This window comes from Astatotilapia calliptera, chromosome 10, assembly GCF_964374335.1.
Source record: "Astatotilapia calliptera chromosome 10, fAstCal68.1, whole genome shotgun sequence".
Taxonomy (NCBI): Eukaryota; Metazoa; Chordata; class Actinopteri; order Cichliformes; family Cichlidae; genus Astatotilapia; species Astatotilapia calliptera.
This window is the reverse complement of record NC_137431.1, coordinates 2,964,182-2,983,934: the sequence shown is the minus strand read 5'-3', so window position 1 is coordinate 2,983,934 and position 19,753 is coordinate 2,964,182. Positions and strand designations below refer to the sequence as shown.

General features: G+C 43.0%; 1 protein-coding gene across 2 annotated transcripts; it reads left to right on the top strand.

Annotated features, from left to right (window-relative positions):
• Nucleotides 1-9,666: 9,666 nt before the first annotated feature.
• hmgn1b (high mobility group nucleosome binding domain 1b) lies at nt 9,667-12,909 on the top strand. Of its 2 annotated transcripts, none has more exons than XM_026182942.2 (6): nt 9,667-9,956; nt 11,255-11,275; nt 11,431-11,460; nt 11,550-11,591; nt 11,677-11,784; nt 11,868-12,909. In XM_026182942.2, the coding sequence occupies exons 1-6, from the start codon at nt 9,939-9,941 to the stop codon at nt 11,913-11,915; spliced, it is 267 nt and encodes an 88-aa protein (XP_026038727.1). In that variant the 5' UTR covers nt 9,667-9,938; the 3' UTR covers nt 11,916-12,909. The 2 variants fall into 2 exon arrangements, with proteins under 2 accessions (XP_026038727.1, XP_080163095.1); XM_080306969.1 differs by having other exon boundaries at nt 9,752-9,956; nt 12,178-12,909.
• Nucleotides 12,910-19,753: the final 6,844 nt, after the last annotated feature.

Genomic DNA, 19,753 nt, shown 5'->3' with positions numbered 1-19,753 from the left:
CGATGAAGCCAACAGAACCACATCATCCGCAAAAATCAGAGATGAGATTCTGAGGCCACCAAAGCGAAAGCCCTCCGCCACTTGGCTGCGCCTAGAAATCCTGTCCATAAAAATTATGAACAGAACCGGAGACAAAGGGCAGCCTTGGCGGAGCCCATCACCCACCGGGAACGAGTCCGACTTATTGCCGGCAATGCGAACCAAGCTCTTGCAACGGTTGTATAGGGATTGAATGGCCCGTAGCAATGGGCCAGACACCCCATACTCGCGCAACACCTCCCACAGGACGCCCCGAGGGACACGGTCGAATGCCTTCTCCAGGTCCACAAAACACATGTAGACTGGTTGGGCAAACTCCCATGCACCCTCAAGTATCCTCGAGAGGACAAAGAGCTGGTCCAGTGTTCCGCGACCAGGACGAAAACCGCATTGTTCCTCCTGTATCCGAGGTTCGACTAGCGGACGAACCCTCCTCTCCAGCACCCTGGCATAGACTTTCCCGGGGAGGCTGAGGAGTGTGATCCCCCTGTAGTTGGAACACACCCTCCGGTCCCCCTTCTTGAAGATGGGGACCACCACCCCGGTCTGCCAGTCCACAGGTACTGCCCCTGATCTCCACGCAACATTGCAGAGACGTGTCAACCAAGACAGCCCTACAACGTCCAGAGCCTTCAGGAACTCGGGGCGGACCTCATCGACACCAGGGGCTCTGCCACCAAGGAGTTGTTTAACTGCCTCAGTGACCTCACCCCTCATCCCCAGACTCTGCTTCCTCCCCGGAAGACGTGTCAGTGGGATTAAGGAGGTCCTCGAAGTATTCCTTCCACCGCCCGACAATTTTCTCAGTCGACGTCAACAGCGCTCCGCCAGCACTATACACAGTGCAGGTAGAGCACCGCTTTCCCCTCCTGAGACGCCTGACGGTTTGCCAGAATCTCTTCGAGGCAGTCCGAAAGTCTTTTTCCATGGCCTCTCCGAACTCCTCCCACACCCGAGTTTTTGCTTCAGCCACTGCCCGAGCCGCATTCCGCTTGGCCTGTCGATACCTGTCGGCTGCCTCCGGAGTCCCACAGGCTAACCAAGCCCGATAGGCCTCCTTCTTCAGCCTGGTGGCTCCCTTCACCTCTGGTGTCCACCATTTGGTTCGGGGATTACCACCACGGCAGGCACCAACCACCTTGCGGCCGCAGCTCAATGCAGCAGCTTCGGCAATGGAGACGCTGAACATGGTCCATTCGGACTCAATGTCCCCAGTCTCCCTCGGAATGCTGTTGAAGCTCTGCCGGAGGTGTGCGTTGAAGATCTCGCGGACTGGGGCCTCTGCTAGACGTTCCCAGCACACCCTCACTACGCGTTTAGGTGCACCAGGTCTGTCCAGCGTCCTCCCCCGCCACCTGATCCAACTCACCACCAGGTGGTGATCAGTTGACAGCTCAGCCCCTCTCTTTACCCGAGTGTCCAGAACATATGGTCGCAGGTCTGGTGATACGATTACAAAATCGATCATCGACCTACGGCCTAGAGCATCCTGGTGCCACGTGCACTTATGGACACTCTTATGTTCGAACAGGGTGTTCGTTATGGCCAAACTGTGATTAGCACAGAAGTCCAATAACAAAGCACCGCTCGGGTTCAGATCAGGGAGGCCGTTCCTCCCAATCACGCCCCTCCAGGTCTCGCTGTCGTTACCCACGTGAGCATTGAAGTCTCCCAGCAGGACAACAGAGTCTCCAGGTGGAGCACCTTCCAGCACCCCCCCCAGGGACTCTAAGAAGGCTGGGTACTCCGAACTGCCACTCGGCGCATAAGCGCAGATGACAGTCAGGACCCGTTCCCCGACCCTAAGGCGCAGGGAACAAACCCTCTCGTCCACCGGGAAAAACCCCAACGTACCGGCAGCAAGCCGAGGGGATATAAGAATACCCACCCCAGCCCGCCGCCTCTCACCAGGGGCAACTCCAGACTGAGACAGAGTCCAGCCCCTCTCCAGGAGACTGGTTCCAGAGCCCAGACAATGCGTAGAGGTGAGCCCAACTATATCTAGCCGGTACCTCTCAACCTCACGCACCAACTCAGGCTCCTTCCCCACCAGAGAGGTGACATTCCATGTCCCTATTGCCAGTCTTGGCAGCCGGGGGTCGGTCCACCAGGGCCTCCGCTCCTGGCCGCCACCCGGCTCACAATGCACCCGACCCCTATGGCGCCTCCTGCGGGTGGTGGGCCTGCGGGAGGATGGGCCCATGTCTCCTCTTCGGGCTGTGCCCGGCCGGGCCCCATGGACTAAGGCCCGGCCACCAGACGCTCGCCCTCGGGCACCCTCCCCGGGCCTGGCTCCAGGGCGGGGCCCCGGTAACCCTATCCCGGGCAGGGTAAACTGTTCCCTCGATATTCTTTTCATGGGGGTCTTCTGAATCGCTCTTTGTCTGGTCCCTCACCCAGGACCAGTTTGCCATGGGAGACCCTACCAGGGGGCAAAAGCCCCCAGACAACATAGCCCCTGGGATCCCTGGGACACACAAACCCCTCCACCACGATAAGGTAGCGATTCAAGGAGGAGGAAATATATATATGTATAAAAATAAAATAAATGAATCAATGTCTATTGACATCACCTTCTCTTTTATCCATAGAGAACAGACGTTTTGATTTCCTTCTGTCCTGCTATTGCCATAAAAGCTACAGAAACATCAGTTCCCGCCTGTTTGGCTGTTCAAGCATGTCTCGTGGAATGAAAAGTAGACCTCGGGTAATAACACCTCTTTGACTCATTAGCTGATTTCACTTTCTCACTAATACTTGGCTCTTATACGGAAAAGCTCAAATCTAACATATGGTAGCTTTTGTTAGGGCTGAGGTGTGATGTGGGTTTTACATAAACAAAAAGAAAGGAGTTGGTGAGTTCTCAAACTGCTGTTGAATGGACACCTCCAGGAAATAGCACTTCACTGTGAATCAGGACTGTTTGTTTAATGGTAGTAGCACCAATAAACAAATAGACATGTGCAGGTCCTCCTCCTGAATCAAACAGCTACAAGGCGTTGGGAGTGTGTGGTCTCTGCTGGGACTGAGATGTTGGCGGAGGATCCTTTGGGTTCCGCAGGGTTTGGGCTTTAAGCCACCATGCACATCTCGATCTGTTTGGGATCTAATAAATTGGAGTCCAGGCTGCTACTCTGGGCTCTTTTACTTTTTTGCAGTGCTCTGAGCAATTCTATTTACAATATACATGCTATACATGCTTCCTTTTATCATTCGAAAACATAGCATACATTTTTAGTTAGAAACATGGTGTCTAGCCATATTCTTACCCTGGATGGTACGACCTTGGCCTCCAGGAACACTGTGAGGAATCGTTTTGACCAGGATATGTCTGTCAATGTGCACATTAAACAAATATGTAATTTAAACAATATCTCTAAAAGTAGAAACATCTTGTCTCAGAGTGATGCTAAAAAACTAGTTCATGCATTTATAACTTCTAGGATCAACTATTGTAATGATCAGGTTGTTCTAATGGTGCGTTACAGAAAAAATCTGAAATTCCGAGTTCCCAGTCTGAATTTTTTTTGTGGAAGACTCACTCACCTCAGACTTTCCAATCTGCAAATCGAAGCAGCAAAAGTTAGCAATCAAAGATGGCGGCACTGAATGTAAACAATAGTAACCTGTAACCTTTTAATCTGTACTGCACCTGCTGTGTATCGGGCCCCTGGGACCTTTCTGAAAGGTGACTGCAGGTCTGCAGGCCCCATCTTATCTTAAAGACCTCATAGTAACGAATCGCCCCAATAGAGCACTTCAGTCTCAGGCAACGTCCACACTCGCCCAGATAGATTTGAAAATGGCGTTTTCGTTTGAAAACGCTCCGTGCCCACACTAGCGTTGCAGTTGTGCGTCCACATTGAAACGGTCAAAAACGCTTACCTTCCAGTCCTGCACATGCGTGAAGCGCAAGAAGATTCAACTTGCCTCATTTCTGTCTGCTGCTTATTTACTTTCCTTCCGGCTCTTTGAAAAGTCGCGGCAAAATGTCGAGGAAAAGCACCGAGTTTTTTAAATGGACTAACAATGAGGTGCTGTTGCTGCGGGTAACACAAAAACACAAAGTTGCAAACGCAAGTGAGAGTTAAAGAATTTTAAGTAAAGCTATCTGGAGCGTGTACATACTGAATTTAATCTTTAATAGGGCTGTCAAACTGAGAGCAAACAAAACAACTGCTGTGTAATGCCCTCCGTTATCTTAGTTTAATTGGTCACATGACTGCATCACATGACTAACATGCCTCATCGTTTTAGAAAGTCTGTGTTTTCACTGTACACACTGCGACGCAAAAGCACCGTTTTCAAATGTATGCGTTTACGAGAGCGTTTCCAAAACGCTGCGTTTTCCATGAGCAAAAGCGCCGTCTCAGTGTGGACGGGAGGCCAAAACGGAGAGAAAATGATGCGTTTACAAATGAAAACACACGTGGACTGCTGGTTTACTTGTGGTTCCTCGGGTATTTAAAAGTAGAATTTGAGGCAGCGCCCTCAGCTTCCAGACTCCTCTTCTGTGGAACCAGCTTCCAGTTTGGATTTGGGAGACAGACACCCTCTCTACTTTAGGCATAAAGCCTTCCTTTCTGACAAAGCATCTAGTTAAGGTTGGATCAGGGGACCCTGTATCCTTTGTTATGCTATAATAGACCTACGCTGCTGCTTTATCTTACAATATAAAGTGCCTTGACACAACTGATGTTATGATTAGCCCTTTATTGTCATTGTTAATGTACAATTTGAAATGAAATTGAATGAAATAATGGTTTCGTTGTACATTCTGAAAACTGAATTGAATTTACAAACACATTTTACAGATGTCTGTTTACACTGAATAATAGATATAAATAGAATGTAATGAAATACTCCAAAGGAAATTCAATTTCCAACAACAAGACTGCACAGCAATACATATGGCTGCAAACCGAGCACTTTTACTTTTGATCTGTTTTGCTTAGTTAGAATTTTAAATGCAAGGTTTTTTGTTGTTCAGAGTATTTTTACATATTGATATTTTAGCTTTTACTTAAGGAAAAAACAAAATACTTATTCCAGTATAATTTCATACACAGTGTGCTCTACAGTGCAAAATACATTATTGCAGCACACAGAGGTATTACACTGGTTGTTGCTTCTTTTACAAATAATGATGCAAAATTGGAAGAAATTGTGGTGTTTTTGCATTTACTGCAGATTACAAATATGAAACTATTCTAGGAGAATGGTAACCCTGCTGGACAACTTTGTGCCCAGAACAACATGATTAACAGCAAAGTGTTTTTGGCTTTGGGGCAGGCATAGTCAAAATAGTACATAGTGCCAACCAGAGATGCGCAGTAACGCATTACTGTAATCTGATTACTTTTTTCAAGTAATGAGTAAAGTAAGGGATTACTATTGCAAAAACGGTAATTAGATTACCGTTACTTTCCTGTAGTACCTCTGCGTTACTAAAACTGTGATTTTTGCGAGAATGTCTCACGACAGTGACGTAAGGCAAGGCAAGGCAAGGCAAGGCAAGTTTATTTGTATAGCACAATTCAACAACAAGGTGATTCAAAGTGCTTTACAGAGACATTAGAAACAAGAACAAATAAAAAGCATGATTTAAAATTGATTAAAACAAGCAAATAAACTAACTAACTAATTAACAAACAAACAAACAAACAACAGTATATAAAATCAAAACAGATAAAATCAGAACAGTAGATAAGATCAGTAGTTAAATGTAAGTTTTGAAATTTAAGCTTAAAAGTGTGGATTTGGTGCTTTATTCAAATGCAGCTGAGAACAGGTGAGTCTTCAACCTGGATTTAAATAAACTGAGTGTTTCAGCTGATCTGAGGCTTTCTGGGAGTTTGTTCCAGATATAAGGAGCATAAAAGCTGAATGCAGCTTCTCCGTGTCTGGTTCTGACTCTGGGAACTGATAAAAGACCGGATCCAGATGACCTGAGGGATCTGGAAGGTTCATACTGGGTCAGGAGGTCATTGATGTATTTTGGTCCTAAACCATTCAGAGCTTTATAGGCCAGCATCAGAACTTTAAAGTCTATCCTCTGACGGACAGGCAGCCAGTGTAAGGACCTCAGAGCTGGACTGATGTGGTCCACTTTTTTGGTCTTAGTGAGGACTCGAGCAGCAGAGTTCTGAATGAGCTGTAGTTGTCTGACTGATTTTTTAGGTAGACCTGTAAAGATGCTGTTACAGTAATCAAGCCTACTAAAGATGAATGCATGGACTAGTTTTTCCAGGTCCTGTTGAGACATCAGATCTTTTATCCTTGATATATTCTTGAGGTGATAGTAAGCTGACTTTGTTATTGTCTTAATGTGTTTTTCTAAGTTTAGGTCTGCATCCATCACTACACCCAAATTTCTCGCCTGGTTTGTGGTTTTTAGATGTATAGATTGAAGTTCTCTGGTGACCTGTAATCGTTTTTCTTTGGCGCCAAAGACTATTACCTCAGTTTTGTTTTTGTTTAGCTGGAGAAAATTGTGGCACAACCAGTCATTGATTTCCTCAATGCATTTACCAAGAGCCTGTACAGGGCCTCGGTCTCCTGGTGACATTGTGATATATATTTGTGTGTCATCTGCATAGCTGTGATAGTTTATTTTGTTGTTGTTTATAATCTGTGCCAGTGGGAGCATGTAAATGTTAAACAGAAGGGGTCCCAAGATGGAACCTTGGGGAACTCCACATGTGATACTTGTCTGCTCAGATGTGAAGTTACCTATTGATACAAAGTATTTCCTGTTTTCTAAGTATGTTTTGAACCAGTTTAGTACAGTTCCTGAAAGACCTGTCCAGTTCTCCAGTCGTTTGAGTAATATGTTGTGGTCAACTGTATCAAATGCTGCACTGAGATCCAGTAAAACTAGGACTGACATTTTTCCACTGTCTGTATTCAGACATATGTCATTAAACACTTTGGTCAGAGCAGTTTCAGTGCTGTGGTTCTGTCTAAAACCTGACTGGAAGGCATCGTAGCAATTATTCTGTTTTAAGAAGTAACTGAGCTGTTGAGAAACTGCTTTTTCAATGATCTTACTTAAAAACGGGAGATTTAAGCGAGTGCGCAGTTAGGCTACGTTCACACTGCAGGCGAAAGCGCATCAAATCCGATTTTTTTGACCCTATGCGACCCATTTCCGATCCTGGGCTGACAGTGTAAACGGCACAAATCCGATATTTTCAAATCCGATCTGGGTCACTTTCGTATGTGGTACTGAATCCGATGTCTCAGAAAGCGACTGCTGTGTGAACGGTCAAGTTGCATTAAATCCGTCTTTTACGTCACTGACACAAGACAGAGGCCAATTATCAGCGCCAGAGAAGACACCGTGAACGCTTCCTGGCCATCCAGTGAAACTGCTGGGAAGACAACGTTGGAGAAACGTTAACATTTTATTTGTACTGCATAACCTGCAGGTTCTGACAGAAATCTGCAACTATCCTTTGAAGCACCGCTCCTCTAAAACAGCAATAAGGATCATTATGAGGTTATCTACATTATTATGTAAATAACAAAATAACTTAAAGCAAAAATCGGGAAACATGAAGTCCGAAGTCTTTATATTAAGGCCATCAGTCAAACAATATAGTTTGTTCTGGGTCTAAACAGAGCGCGTTGTGTGTGGCGTCTTCTTTTGCGCATGCGGCTGCTTTGAGCGTTCACACTAGAGCACGTTTGCTGTCGCATTTTATTTGTAGTGTGAACGAGCAGACAAAAAAATCGGATTTGATCAAAAAATCGGAATTGAGCATTAAGACCTGCAGTGTGAACGTAGCCTTAGTGACAACAGCTGTGTGCAGATCAACAATGGATCACATATCGATTGTGGGAGAGAGTATGAGCGTGCAGCGTTTAAAGCGTGGAAGTACTGACCTTACCTTGAGTTTGATTCCATAAAAAGTGACAAAAACATTAGCGTCCATCGTGCGTGGGAAGAAAACTTCTTTTTACAGCGAAAAAAACCCCTAAACTTCCAAGCAAGCACCGAGTAGCTACGACATAATGGGAAATTCACAGAGAAACTCGCGGATTCTTCAACTGACCGCGGCACACCTGCACCAGGGTAAACCTCCGCCTACCGCAGTCCTGCTTTACAGGTGAAAATAGAGCAACAGGACCGCTGAGTCTTTGACTTTATTTGTTTTCTGCTGTGTTTTACTTGCATCTATTTGAAAGAGTGAGTGTAAACACAAAAAAATATTTTATTTTATGTGCTGGAATGTGCAGAAAATAGGTTTAAATGTTAAACGAATTTATTCAAGTCAGAGAATGTTGCATATAATTAAATTTTTGTTTGATGCATAAAGTTAAAAGATTAAAACTGATAAAACAAGTAAAAAAAAAAGAGACTTTTCCATTTGATTACATTTTGTATGATGGATTATGCAGAAAAAGTAGAATTGGGCTGAAAGATCTATCACTTTATCACCTCTTCAGGTTGTAAATCGTGTTTTTAAAAAGTAACTAAGTAATTAATTACTTTTGAAAATAAGTAATCAGTAAAGTAACGGGATTACTTTTTGGGGGAAGTAATCAGTAATTAGTTACTGATTACTTTTTTCAAAGTAACTTTACCAACACTGGTGCCAACAGTCCCGTGTCCATGCCCTGACACGTCTATTTTGGCAGCACAGGGTGCACCTACACAATATTGTGCAATATAATATATACCATATTATGGTTATGCTTCCTGATCACTGTATCTAGGGAATTATTGTAATTATCCCGGTAATACACCCAAATGCAGTGTTTGTATGCTAAATTTATTTCAATTCTCTATTACAGTAGCCTGTCTAGAGACATTATTCTTTGCAAAATTGAAGAAAATTCTAATAGGAAGAGAGTCTAGAAATGGGATAAATTAACAATTATTAATTTAAGAAATTACAGAAACGGTTATGAGCTAAAAAAAAAAAAAAAAAAAAGTAAATAAATAAATCATTTGTCACTTACACACAGAAACAGTTTAGTTTATCATAGTATTCATCTGTTCCAGAAAATATTTAAACATTTCCCATGTATGTAGTTGATCATGAGCAGTTGTATTTTTGCAGCTGTATTTTTCTCAGGGCGGTAAAGAAGTAAGATGTAACCGTGTCAGGGTAGTGTCATTCACTCAGGGGAAATGAATAAATGTCCCCTGCCGAACCGTGAGAAATGACTTCAGCACAAAGCCAACGCACTTGTTTCCAGTGAAGTCATGTTTGGACTGTATGCACACCATTGAGCAAGTGGACGATGACTGCATGAGAAGGGCTGCACAAGAGCACACACAGAGGCAAGAAGCTGTACCCACACGTATCCTGTCGCCATTTTCCCAAGCTAAACTACAAAGACTTGGCTCGAGGAGTACACACCCCTCTCACAGTCATATGCCAATGGATAGTCTTTCCACACTAGCACTGTAAACGCAAAATGTGTTTTGTTTTCGCGCACATAGACATAATTCAAAGCCGTGGAACGTTTAGAGAGAAAATTAAGACGTTTCTGGCCAGCTGAAAGACGGCTTTAATGACAATTTTGCCTTGTTTAGCAGACGGCTGCACAGAAAGACAAATACCTCACCATAATTGTTGACTGACGTGTCACGTATCCACACGGATAAGGGCACAGATTTGAAATGGTGTTGCCGACTGCTGTGTTCTCCAATCAGCGTGCAGCGTGGGCGGGCAGAAGCGCCGTCAATCATGCAGGAACTATAACTGTTTGAATAGGGAGGTAGGGGGAGAATCCAATCCGGTTTGAGCTAGTTTTTCTTCCAATGGAACATTAACGTCTCCCTGCGCTGTATTAGACTGTACTGGCAAAGCTTTATCCAGAATATACCACTGTACTTTCTCCTGTATTCAGTTACATTTAGCTATTTTTAAACCCACAAACCAACCATGCCTAAAAGGAGCAAAGTGAGTAGACCATTATCTTTCATGCCTTTAATAACACAGTATTTATAACCCACAGCTAAAATTTGTTAAGGGGCTTGTGGCGAGAGTTGTTCAAACGTTGCTGCAATATGTCCGTTTTATGTACCAAGTGAACGTCAACAGCAGTGTTGTGTATCGCGGAGTTTAGTTAGCATGTAGTGTCTGTTTTGATTTTGTCAAGCGGCTAATTATTGAAGCTTCTCTTTCGTGCAGTGACTGTCGGCGGCAAGTGGTTGCCCGTTTTATAGCAGAAAAACAGTTTGTGCAGCTGCATCGAATTCATTTACCGTGCCGATAGATGGCTTTTCTGCGCAGAAAGTTGGCGGCATATCGATTGTTTTCTGTTGGGGTCGTCACCCTGGATGCGAAAGTTTTCCTGAAAGAAGACCCAGTAGCGAAAAAAAACGTACAAAATTCCTAATTGGTTTATTATTCTGTGGCGGTTGGCTGTAACGTTAATTTTAATGCGGGCACAAAGTGGCCTCTGTAGTTCTTTTGTTGGACAAAACAAACAAACACATAATACGCTTTGATTAGCGATATTGTTTTATAAAGTTAGTGTGCAGGCGTTGTTTATTAATGCACGGCAAGCGAAAACGCAGTTCTTGGAAGGCGTACGGCTCGTTAGCCGAGAGGCTTTCTGTGTATTGTCGGCTCAGGCCAGTTGTAGGTTATGCAATGGCGAGCCTCCGTCAGCACAGCGCTGCTCCTGTTGCTGGGGGTTCTAGTAGATTCTGCATGCAGACCGACAGAGTCGCAGAGCATCTCGGAGATATTCTTTTTCAAATTCGTGGCGGGAACACTGGCTACGCTGCTCGGGTTTCTCCGGCCACTGGCAATCCCATTTATTACCAATGAATGAATGTGTCGTGAGGAGGCGGAGTCGGCCCCCTCCTCCACTGAAGTATTACTGTAGGCAAATCACTAGCAGGAGCTGGGAGAGCAGCACCACGTGACTCAGTTTAAACTACATTATGCTATTATATTGCCCTGACTTTTGTAGGCCAGCATGTTACAGGGCACTTTATTCCTGCTCAGTTATCGTTGCGCTGGAAAATGTAGTTCCTGAAGGAGTAGCATTTAGTGTTAACATGCTGATTAAACTGCTTTTAGTTTTTAAATGGCCTTGCATGTATTACCTTACTCAACTCAAATAGGATAATAACTTATTAAAAAAAACTGTCCTCACCCAGTACCAGATAAATCAATCAGAGGCACAGCAGAATGCAGACAGTTATCATAATCTGATTTATTTACTTTTTCTCTTGTTCTCCTTACAGGCAGGTGCAGGTGACTCAGAAGTAAGCAGTCATTTCTGAATTTCTTGTTTTTTGGTTTTAGATATTTTAACAGTTAGCCTCCACACTCACCAGGGGTCAGTAATATCTCATCTTTCAAAGCCATTGCCTGAGACTGACTGTTAAAAGTAATCACTATGTTTGTTTATTCTCTGCAGCCCAAGAGGAGATCTCTCAGGTTGAAAGATGTAAGTATGGAGAAGCATAGATAAAATGCTGTCTTTTTACTGTGTTATTTTTTTTTGGTTTAAAAGAAAATGATCTTCTTTACTCACAGAGACCTGAAAATGCAAAGCCAGAGCCCAAACCTAAGCCAAAGGTAGGGTCTCATTTTAATTACTTCTCATAAGACCTGAACTGTTAGCATATGGTGGCTAATATGTGGTTAATATTTGTTTTTGCAGAAGGGACCTGCTAAGCCTAAGAAAGCTAAGGAGGTGGAAAAGGCCAAGCCAGAAGAGAAGGCGCCGGAGGCTCCTGCTGAGAATGGCGAAGCCAAAGCTGAGGAAGAGGTAAGTGCTGCGACACGTTTAAACACATCGAAAGATAATAGTCTTCTTGGCGGTGCTGTTAAACTCTGAATGTCATCTTACAGGCACCCACTACAGATGGAGCTGAACAAAAAGATAAGGCAGCAGAATAACATCTCTCAAGCCACGTCTTTTACCAGTGCTCCCTGTACCTCTTTTCTTGTACAATTCAGGGGAATATTTTTATCAACTATTTTCTAAATACAGGTTTTTTTAGTAGTTTGATTGTAGAGAACACTTTTTTAAATGAAAGAGGGGAAAAAAACAAGTCAATTGGAGACGGGGAATTTCATCACATCTCACAATTGTGCATCGCCATGAAAATTGCGGTCATTGTTGTTACTGTCAGTGGATTTTTTTTTTTTTTTTTTTCAGTTTGTGTAAATGTGAAGGAGTGGAGGGTGCGGGACAGGTTACCGTGTCGGCACACAAGCATGACGTTCACAGGAGCTGGGGAAACAACTGGAAGAGCTTGCCTGCGTGGATTACATTCCATATGCTTTATAAGGGACAGTGTGTGTAATCTGTGCCGGGGTGGGGCTTGACAAAGTCACAGGGCACCTCATTCTCTTATTGTTTTTATTGAAGAACAGTGTTTTAGGGTGTGTGTAAAAGCTTTGTTCCTATTTGTTAACTCTTGTACTGATGCAGTTTTCTTAACAAATCTGACCAATAAACCTAAAACCCCTAGTACTGCGGCTCTCTCTTTCAGAACTGTGCATTGCGCGTGTTGGTTGTGTCTGTTCTGTGATAGCATTGCAATGAATTTGTATAGTTGCTGTGAAAAAGGATTTCAATCTTTCTGTATGCAGTGTGTAATGGTACTTTGTAAGGATGGTAAAAATGGAATTTGTTCCTCTTTTTTTTTTCTTTTCTTTTTGGGCCACATTAATGTGGTATGTAACCGTTAAAAAAATAGATTGGCTTAAAGGCCAACAAACTGTACATTTATTTGAAATGTCGAATTCATACCAGCAGTAGCAATATTCATGTGGGTTTTAGGTATTTGTGTCAAGTACAAGTGTGCGGTTTCTCATGATTTGTTTATAGATGTAACTGTGTATGATTGTTATCAACAAACCAATAAAACTCAGTTGGTAGTTGTTACACTGTTTTATTCCAAGAGCGTAATAATGCAGAAAAAAACAAGAACTAACATTCAATTCAATCTATAACAGCAATAAAATATCTGATAATTAAACTTTAAAGCTGATTAAAAAAAATGATTAAAACAAAACCTGTTTAACAGATTTTAGTAATTGGATTGTGCAAAATGAATTACAGCTTTTGACGCTTAACTAAAATCTGTAAGACAAGTATTAATACCACCATAAGTGATGTTGTATTATCGATTTTAAGGATTGTTGCTTTAATATTGACACAAATCAACATTTTTCTTTTAAATAATATTATAAATAATTTGTATATTTAGAAAAGCTAACTTATTCTTCTAGATAATAGAAAAAAAAATAATAAAAGGGTGGTTTCAGAAGGAATCCAACTAAAGTATTTGCCAGCTCAGGTTTTTCATTCCATAAGTTGTCAAAAAACAAAAGAGAGAGAAGGTAAAGGCAGTTTTCAGCACCACGGACAGCTCCGCACCACGGTGGGCTGTTCTTTATCCTGCGCTGCCCATTTCATCCATTTTACGAAAATAATATTAACTCGGTGTTAGCAAACAAACTGATAATGTTTGTCCTGACGTGTGAATGACACACTCGCGGCCTCGCGTTCTGATAGGTTTGCACAAACCGTAAAAGTGCGGGCCTTTATAACGTGTGGTGTTACACACCCAATCACCCCCCGCCCCCCAGTGTTGTAAATGTTTAGTAGTTACTTACATTTAAGATTCCACCTACAGCAAGTGAATATGGAGACAACACGTGACAATTCAATAATGGATTCGCGAGCTTTTAATTATGGGTTTTTAATTAAGCCTTATTCATTACTGATCGGAAAAGTGACATTTCTATTTAAATTTAAAGCTTGATTTGACTAGTGATTCCTGCATTTGCTTTTAGGTCTTTCTGATCACTGAAATAAATGTGCATTCAAAACATTTTGTAAAAAGCCCACGTAAATGCATAGAGGTGTTTTAAGATGGCTATAGGGTCAGGAATTGCTTCTGGGAGAAGTTTGGCATTACTGATGCATCATACTGGGCATATCAGGCCAGTGTGGCCAGAGACTGAGTAGATTCACTTTTTGTTTTTCCTCTTTAAGACGCTACTGAAACACACTGATACAAATATGATACTGAACATGAGTTTAAAAATACAACCCAACTCCCAAAAATGTTGGGACACTGGCTAAAATGTAAGTAAAATCAGAATACTACGATTTGAAAGTTTCATAAGTTTCATATTTTATTCAAAGTAAAAAAATAGAAAACATATCAAATATTTAAATAGATACATTTTACTAGTTCATAAAGAGCAATTAGCTCATTTTGTAATTTATGCCAGCAACATGTCTAAAAAAAATGGGGAGCAGATAACTAAAGCTCACAAAAAATAATAAATAAAAAAAACATTTTTTCAATGTATTAATACACATTACATGAGCGATTTAAGATGACATAGCAACAAGATACAGCCACATTGAGTCTCTAGTTCAATTTGGGTTGAAAGTGCAGACTTCAAACTATACACGTTTTAAATTGTGTGGATGTTTTGGAAATTGTGTTCCCACCTCTCTGGGGACATCTCAGGCTCTCCGAGTTATGGAGGCCTGTCTCCCCTCACCACACTCCCTGCCAGTGGCTGATGCCCTCAGACGTTGGTGTGTTGGTGGTTCTTGGTGTCTGGGCGCTCATTTATGTACCGACTCACTCCTGGTGGCCGATTGGCGGGGCCTGGCGCCTGTGGCCCGGCTGGGCCTCTTCCAGGGGGTGGGGTGCCCTCAGGCCTGTGGCCTCTGGGCCCGAGGCCTGGTCCTCTCTGTCACAGCTGGCTACCGGCAGAGCCCACGGGCATGTCACTGCAACCCCCTCTGGCCTCTGCTCCGTGGCTGCTGAGTGACCTCTCATTTGGGGCTCTCCTCAGCTCTTCCCAGGAGGGTGGCACAGTTGCCCCTGTGGTGGTCCTCCTTGGGTCCTCGTACTCTGGGGCCGCTGGATGTCTGGGGCCTGGATCTTCTTCATACCTGCTTCATGCCCTGGGGGACGGGGCTATGAGTCCCCACACTCCCTACTAGATCGATACATGGAGAAACCTTTTGAATACAAGCATGCTGATCCACACAGGTGTTCACAGACACAAACTACACCTTTCTTGGCTGCTACCTCAAAGCACATTGTGCGCTGTCGATCTTGCGTGCTGCACAATAACATGTAATATTAGTTAGTTGATATTAGTATCTACTGTTATCTACTGTTAGCTAGTATATTGTGATGGTGTTGTATTTATTATGTTGCTCTTTCTTGTTTGTTTTCTCTTCTGTTTTTTTCTCATCTCCATACAGGTGATCCAGGTGTTTTGTTTGCTTTTCTTTCTTCTTCCCCCCTTTCTCACCGTCTCTTCTCTCCTCTGGTTTTCTTTCTCTCCCTCTCTTTCTTTCATTCTTTCTCCCTGTCCTATCCCCCAGTCATGTCTGTCCCGTTTGTAGCAACTGAAAATCAAATCAAATAAATACATAATTATAATAAAGGTCAACCAAACGACCATGATGATCCACTTGGTAAAGTAAATCCGCTTGGCATCTTTCTTGGCCTTCAGACAACAATTCTGACGGCTAAAGATCCAAACGGGACAGGTAAAAATAAATAAATAAATAAATAGTGTGGATGGACCACGTAAAACCAGAGTTATGATAAAAATAAATATACTCAATCCTTTTTCCTCAATACTATCGTCACTTTTAGTGTGGGAAGAAACGATAAGAACGGCATTTTCTAAGAGCAGTGAGGGAAAACGCAAGAAAAGAAAAACACAAAACCCCTTTCCTATGCAGGAAAACATTGTACCATGTCGACTAATATACTGATACACCTGCTGTCAGGCTCATGATGTGCTCCTCTGTCTTGTGGTGGACAGAAACTATTTTTTGTAGTGGCACAAATGATTTGTGTGCCATCTTATTGTGACACCTTATTGTATAAATTTACAATTTATATTTGAATTCCTACATGTTTGTTGTTTTTACACTAATAAATATTGTTTTTTCCTACTCTGATTTTAGTTTGTGTGTGTGTGTGTGTGTGTGTGTGTGTGTGTGTGTGTGTGTGTGTGTGTGTGTGTGATTTTAGATCAATTGTGCTCATACAGCATGTCAAAACACAAATTAAATTCAGACATGTAAAATAAAATGAAAGTAGGTTGTCTTTAAAGTTAAGATCAAAAATAGTAAAAAGACAGCCAGTTATACCCTGAAGTCCAGAAGTTGTAAAATATTAAGTAAAGATGGATAGAGGTTCACAAATCTGCAAAAAAAAAAAAAAAAAAATCAAAAAAATCAAAATAAAATCTAGAAATTGTGAAACAATTTCAGAACAATTTTCATGTAGTGGTTTGTTGTTAATAAACCCTCAGACAGGATGGGATACAAGGCGTATTCTCAGTGGCAGGGGAACAATATTAGAACAGCTCCACCAAGACAGGAGATGGAGAAATAGGGGAAGAGCATACTGAAGAAGGACAAAACCCATAACAGCAATCCACAGTGGCTAGTGGATCTAAGAGCAGATCACAGCAACCTCCCTGAACCGGATCCAGTAAGCATCACAGTGGCAGGCATCTAAGAAAGGGTCTCCAGTATGATGAGCTGGATAGCATCACATGATGATTGACATCAAGACATGATTCACGCCTACTGGCTGAAGAGCCGGACCGCACTCCATGAAACATACAGGGAGTGCAGAATTATTAGGCAAATGAGTATTTTGTCCACATCATCCTCCACATGCATGTTGTCTTACTCCAAGCTGTATAGGCTCGAAAGCCTACTACCAATTACAGTGGGGCAAAAAAGTATTTAGTCAGCCACCGATTGTGCAAGTTCCCCCACCTAAAATGATGACAGAGGTCAGTAATTTGCACCAGAGGTACACTTCAACTGTGAGAGACAGAATGTGAAAAAAAGAATCCATGAATTCACATGGTAGGATTTGTAAAGAATTTATTCGTAAATTAGGGTGGAAAATAAATATTTGGTCAATAACAAAAATACAACTCAATACTTTGTAACATAACCTTTGTTGGCAATAACAGAGGTCAAACGTTTACTATAGGTCTTTACCAGGTTTGCACACACAGTAGCTGGTATTTTGGCCCATTCCTCCATGCAGATCTTCTCGAGAGCAGTGATGTTTTGGGGCTGTCGCCGAGCAACACGGACTTTCAACTCCCGCCACAGATTTTCTATGGGGTTGAGGTCTGGAGACTGGCTAGGCCACTCCAGGACTTTCAAATGCTTCTTACGGAGCCACTCCTTTGTTGCCCGGGCGGTGTGTTTTGGATCATTGTCATGTTGGAAGACCCAGCCTCGTTTCATCTTCAAAGTTCTCACTGATGGAAGGAGGTTTTGGCTCAAAATCTCACGATACATGGCCCCATTCATTCTGTCCTTAACACGGATCAGTCGTCCTGTCCCCTTGGCAGAAAAACAGCCCCATAGCATGATGTTTCCACCCCCATGCTTCACAGTAGGTATGGTGTTCTTGGGATGCAACTCAGTATTCTTCTTCCTCCAAACACGACGAGTTGAGTTTATACCAAAAAGTTCTACTTTGGTTTCATCTGACCACATGACATTCTCCCAATCCTCTGCTGTATCATCCATGTGCTCTCTGGCAAACTTCAGACGGGCCTGGACGTGCACTGGCTTCAGCAGCGGAACACGTCTGGCACTGCGGGATTTGATTCCCTGCCGTTGTAGTGTGTTACTGATGGTGACCTTTGTTACTTTGGTCCCAGCTCTCTGCAGGTCATTCACCAGGTCCCCCCGTGTGGTTCTGGGATCTTTGCTCACCGTTCTCATGATCATTTTGACCCCACGGGATGAGATCTTGCGTGGAGCCCCAGATCGAGGGAGATTATCAGTGGTCTTGTATGTCTTCCATTTTCTGATGATTGCTCCCACAGTTGATTTTTTCACACCAAGCTGCTTGCCTATTGTAGATTCACTCTTCCCAGTCTGGTGCAGGTCTACAATACTTTTCCTGGTGTCCTTCGAAAGCTCTTTGGTCTTGGCCACGGCGGAGTTTGGAGTCTGACTGTTTGAGGCTGTGGACAGGTGTCTTTTATACAGATGATGAGTTCAAACAGGTGCCATTCATACAGGTAACGAGTGGGGGACAGAAAAGCTTCTTACAGAAGACGTTACAGGTCTGTGAGAGCCAGAGATTTTCCATGTTTGAGGTGACCAAATACTTATTTTCCACCCTGATTTACGAATAAATTCTTTACAAATCCTACCATGTGAATTCATGGATTTTTTTTCACATTCTGTCTCTCACAGTTGAAGTGTACCTCTGGTGCAAATTACTGACCTCTGTCATCATTTTAAGTGGGGGAACTTGCACAATCGGTGGCTGACTAAATACTTTTTTGCCCCACTGTAAGCATATTAGGTGATGTGCATCTCTGTAATGAGAAGGGGTGTGGTCTAATGGCTGGAAGGCTGAAAGACGACCACCACTGAACAAGACACACAAGCTGAAACGTCAAGACTGGGCCAAGAAATATCTCAAGACTGGTTTTTCTAAGGTTTTATGGACTGATGAAATGAGAGTGAGTCTTGATGGGCCAGATGGATGGGCCCGTGGCTGGATTGGTAAAGGGCAGAGAGCTCCAGTCCGACTCAGACGCCAGCAAGGTGGAGGTGGAGTACTGGTTTGGGTTGGTATCATCAAAGATGAGCTTGTGGGGCCTTTTCGGGTTGAGGATGGAGTCAAGCTCAACTCCCAGTCCTACTGCCAGTTTCTGGAAGACACCAGGTCGCTGATTTGTTTTTGTTTTGTTTTTGAATGTCAGAAATGTATATTTGTGAATGTGGAGATGTTATATTGGTTTCACTGGTAAAAATAAATAATTGAAATGGGTATATATTTGTTTTTTGTTAAGTTGCCTAATAATTATGCACAGTAATAGTCACCTGCACACACAGATATCCCCCTAAAATAGCTACAACTAAAAACAAACTAAAAACTACTTCCAAAAACATTCAGCTTTGATATTGAGTTTTTTGGGTTGTTCAATAATAAAATTATTCCTCACAAATACAACTTGCCTAATAATTCTGCACTCCCTGTAAATTAGCCAGCTGCTAGTACACTGGTACTGGCATACCAGTAGCTGATGGTTTCTACCACAAATCCAGCTCCCTGAGACTGTATGCTAAGCAAAAGGAAGGAGGACGAGGACTAGTGGGTGTCAGAACCACTGAGACAAACATCTATGAGTACATCAGCAAGATGGCCACAACTGACCGCATGCTTATTTATTTATCTCAGGCGGCAGAAACCGGAGAAAGAAATGGAGCAAGGAGAGGAACCATCGTGGAAGGACAGGCTGCTGTACGGTATGTACAGCAGCCTGTCAGTTAGAAGAAGTGGCTGACATCCAGAAATACTACCAGATCCTGTGGGACTTCCAGATACAGACAGACAAACTGGTGATGACTAAGCAACCGCACATAGTAGTGATGGACAAGCAGAGGAAAGCAGTTGTAGTGATACATGTAGCTTCATCGATTGATAGCAACATCAGGAAAAAGGAACATGAGAAGCTTGAGAAATACCGAGGCCTGAGAAAAGAGCTCGAGAAGATTTGGAGGGTGAAGTTAACAGTGGCAGTAATCGGAGCACTCGGTCCAGTGACTCCCAAGCTGGGTGAGTGGCTCCAGCAGATCCCAGGAACAACATCCAAGATCTTTGTCCATAAGAGCGCAGTCCAGACGTTCACCAACTTAAAACGTTTGGTACATAATGAAATCAAAGATATGTTACACCCTG

What these genes read in the sequence shown, in the direction of transcription:
- hmgn1b (XM_026182942.2), top strand. An exon ending in AGCCCAAACCTAAGCCAAAG is followed by an intron (nt 11,592 to 11,676) that starts GTAGGGTCTCAT and finishes TTGTTTTTGCAG; the next exon opens with AAGGGACCTGCTAAGCCTAA. An exon ending in AAGCCAAAGCTGAGGAAGAG is followed by an intron (nt 11,785 to 11,867) that starts GTAAGTGCTGCG and finishes GTCATCTTACAG; the next exon opens with GCACCCACTACAGATGGAGC.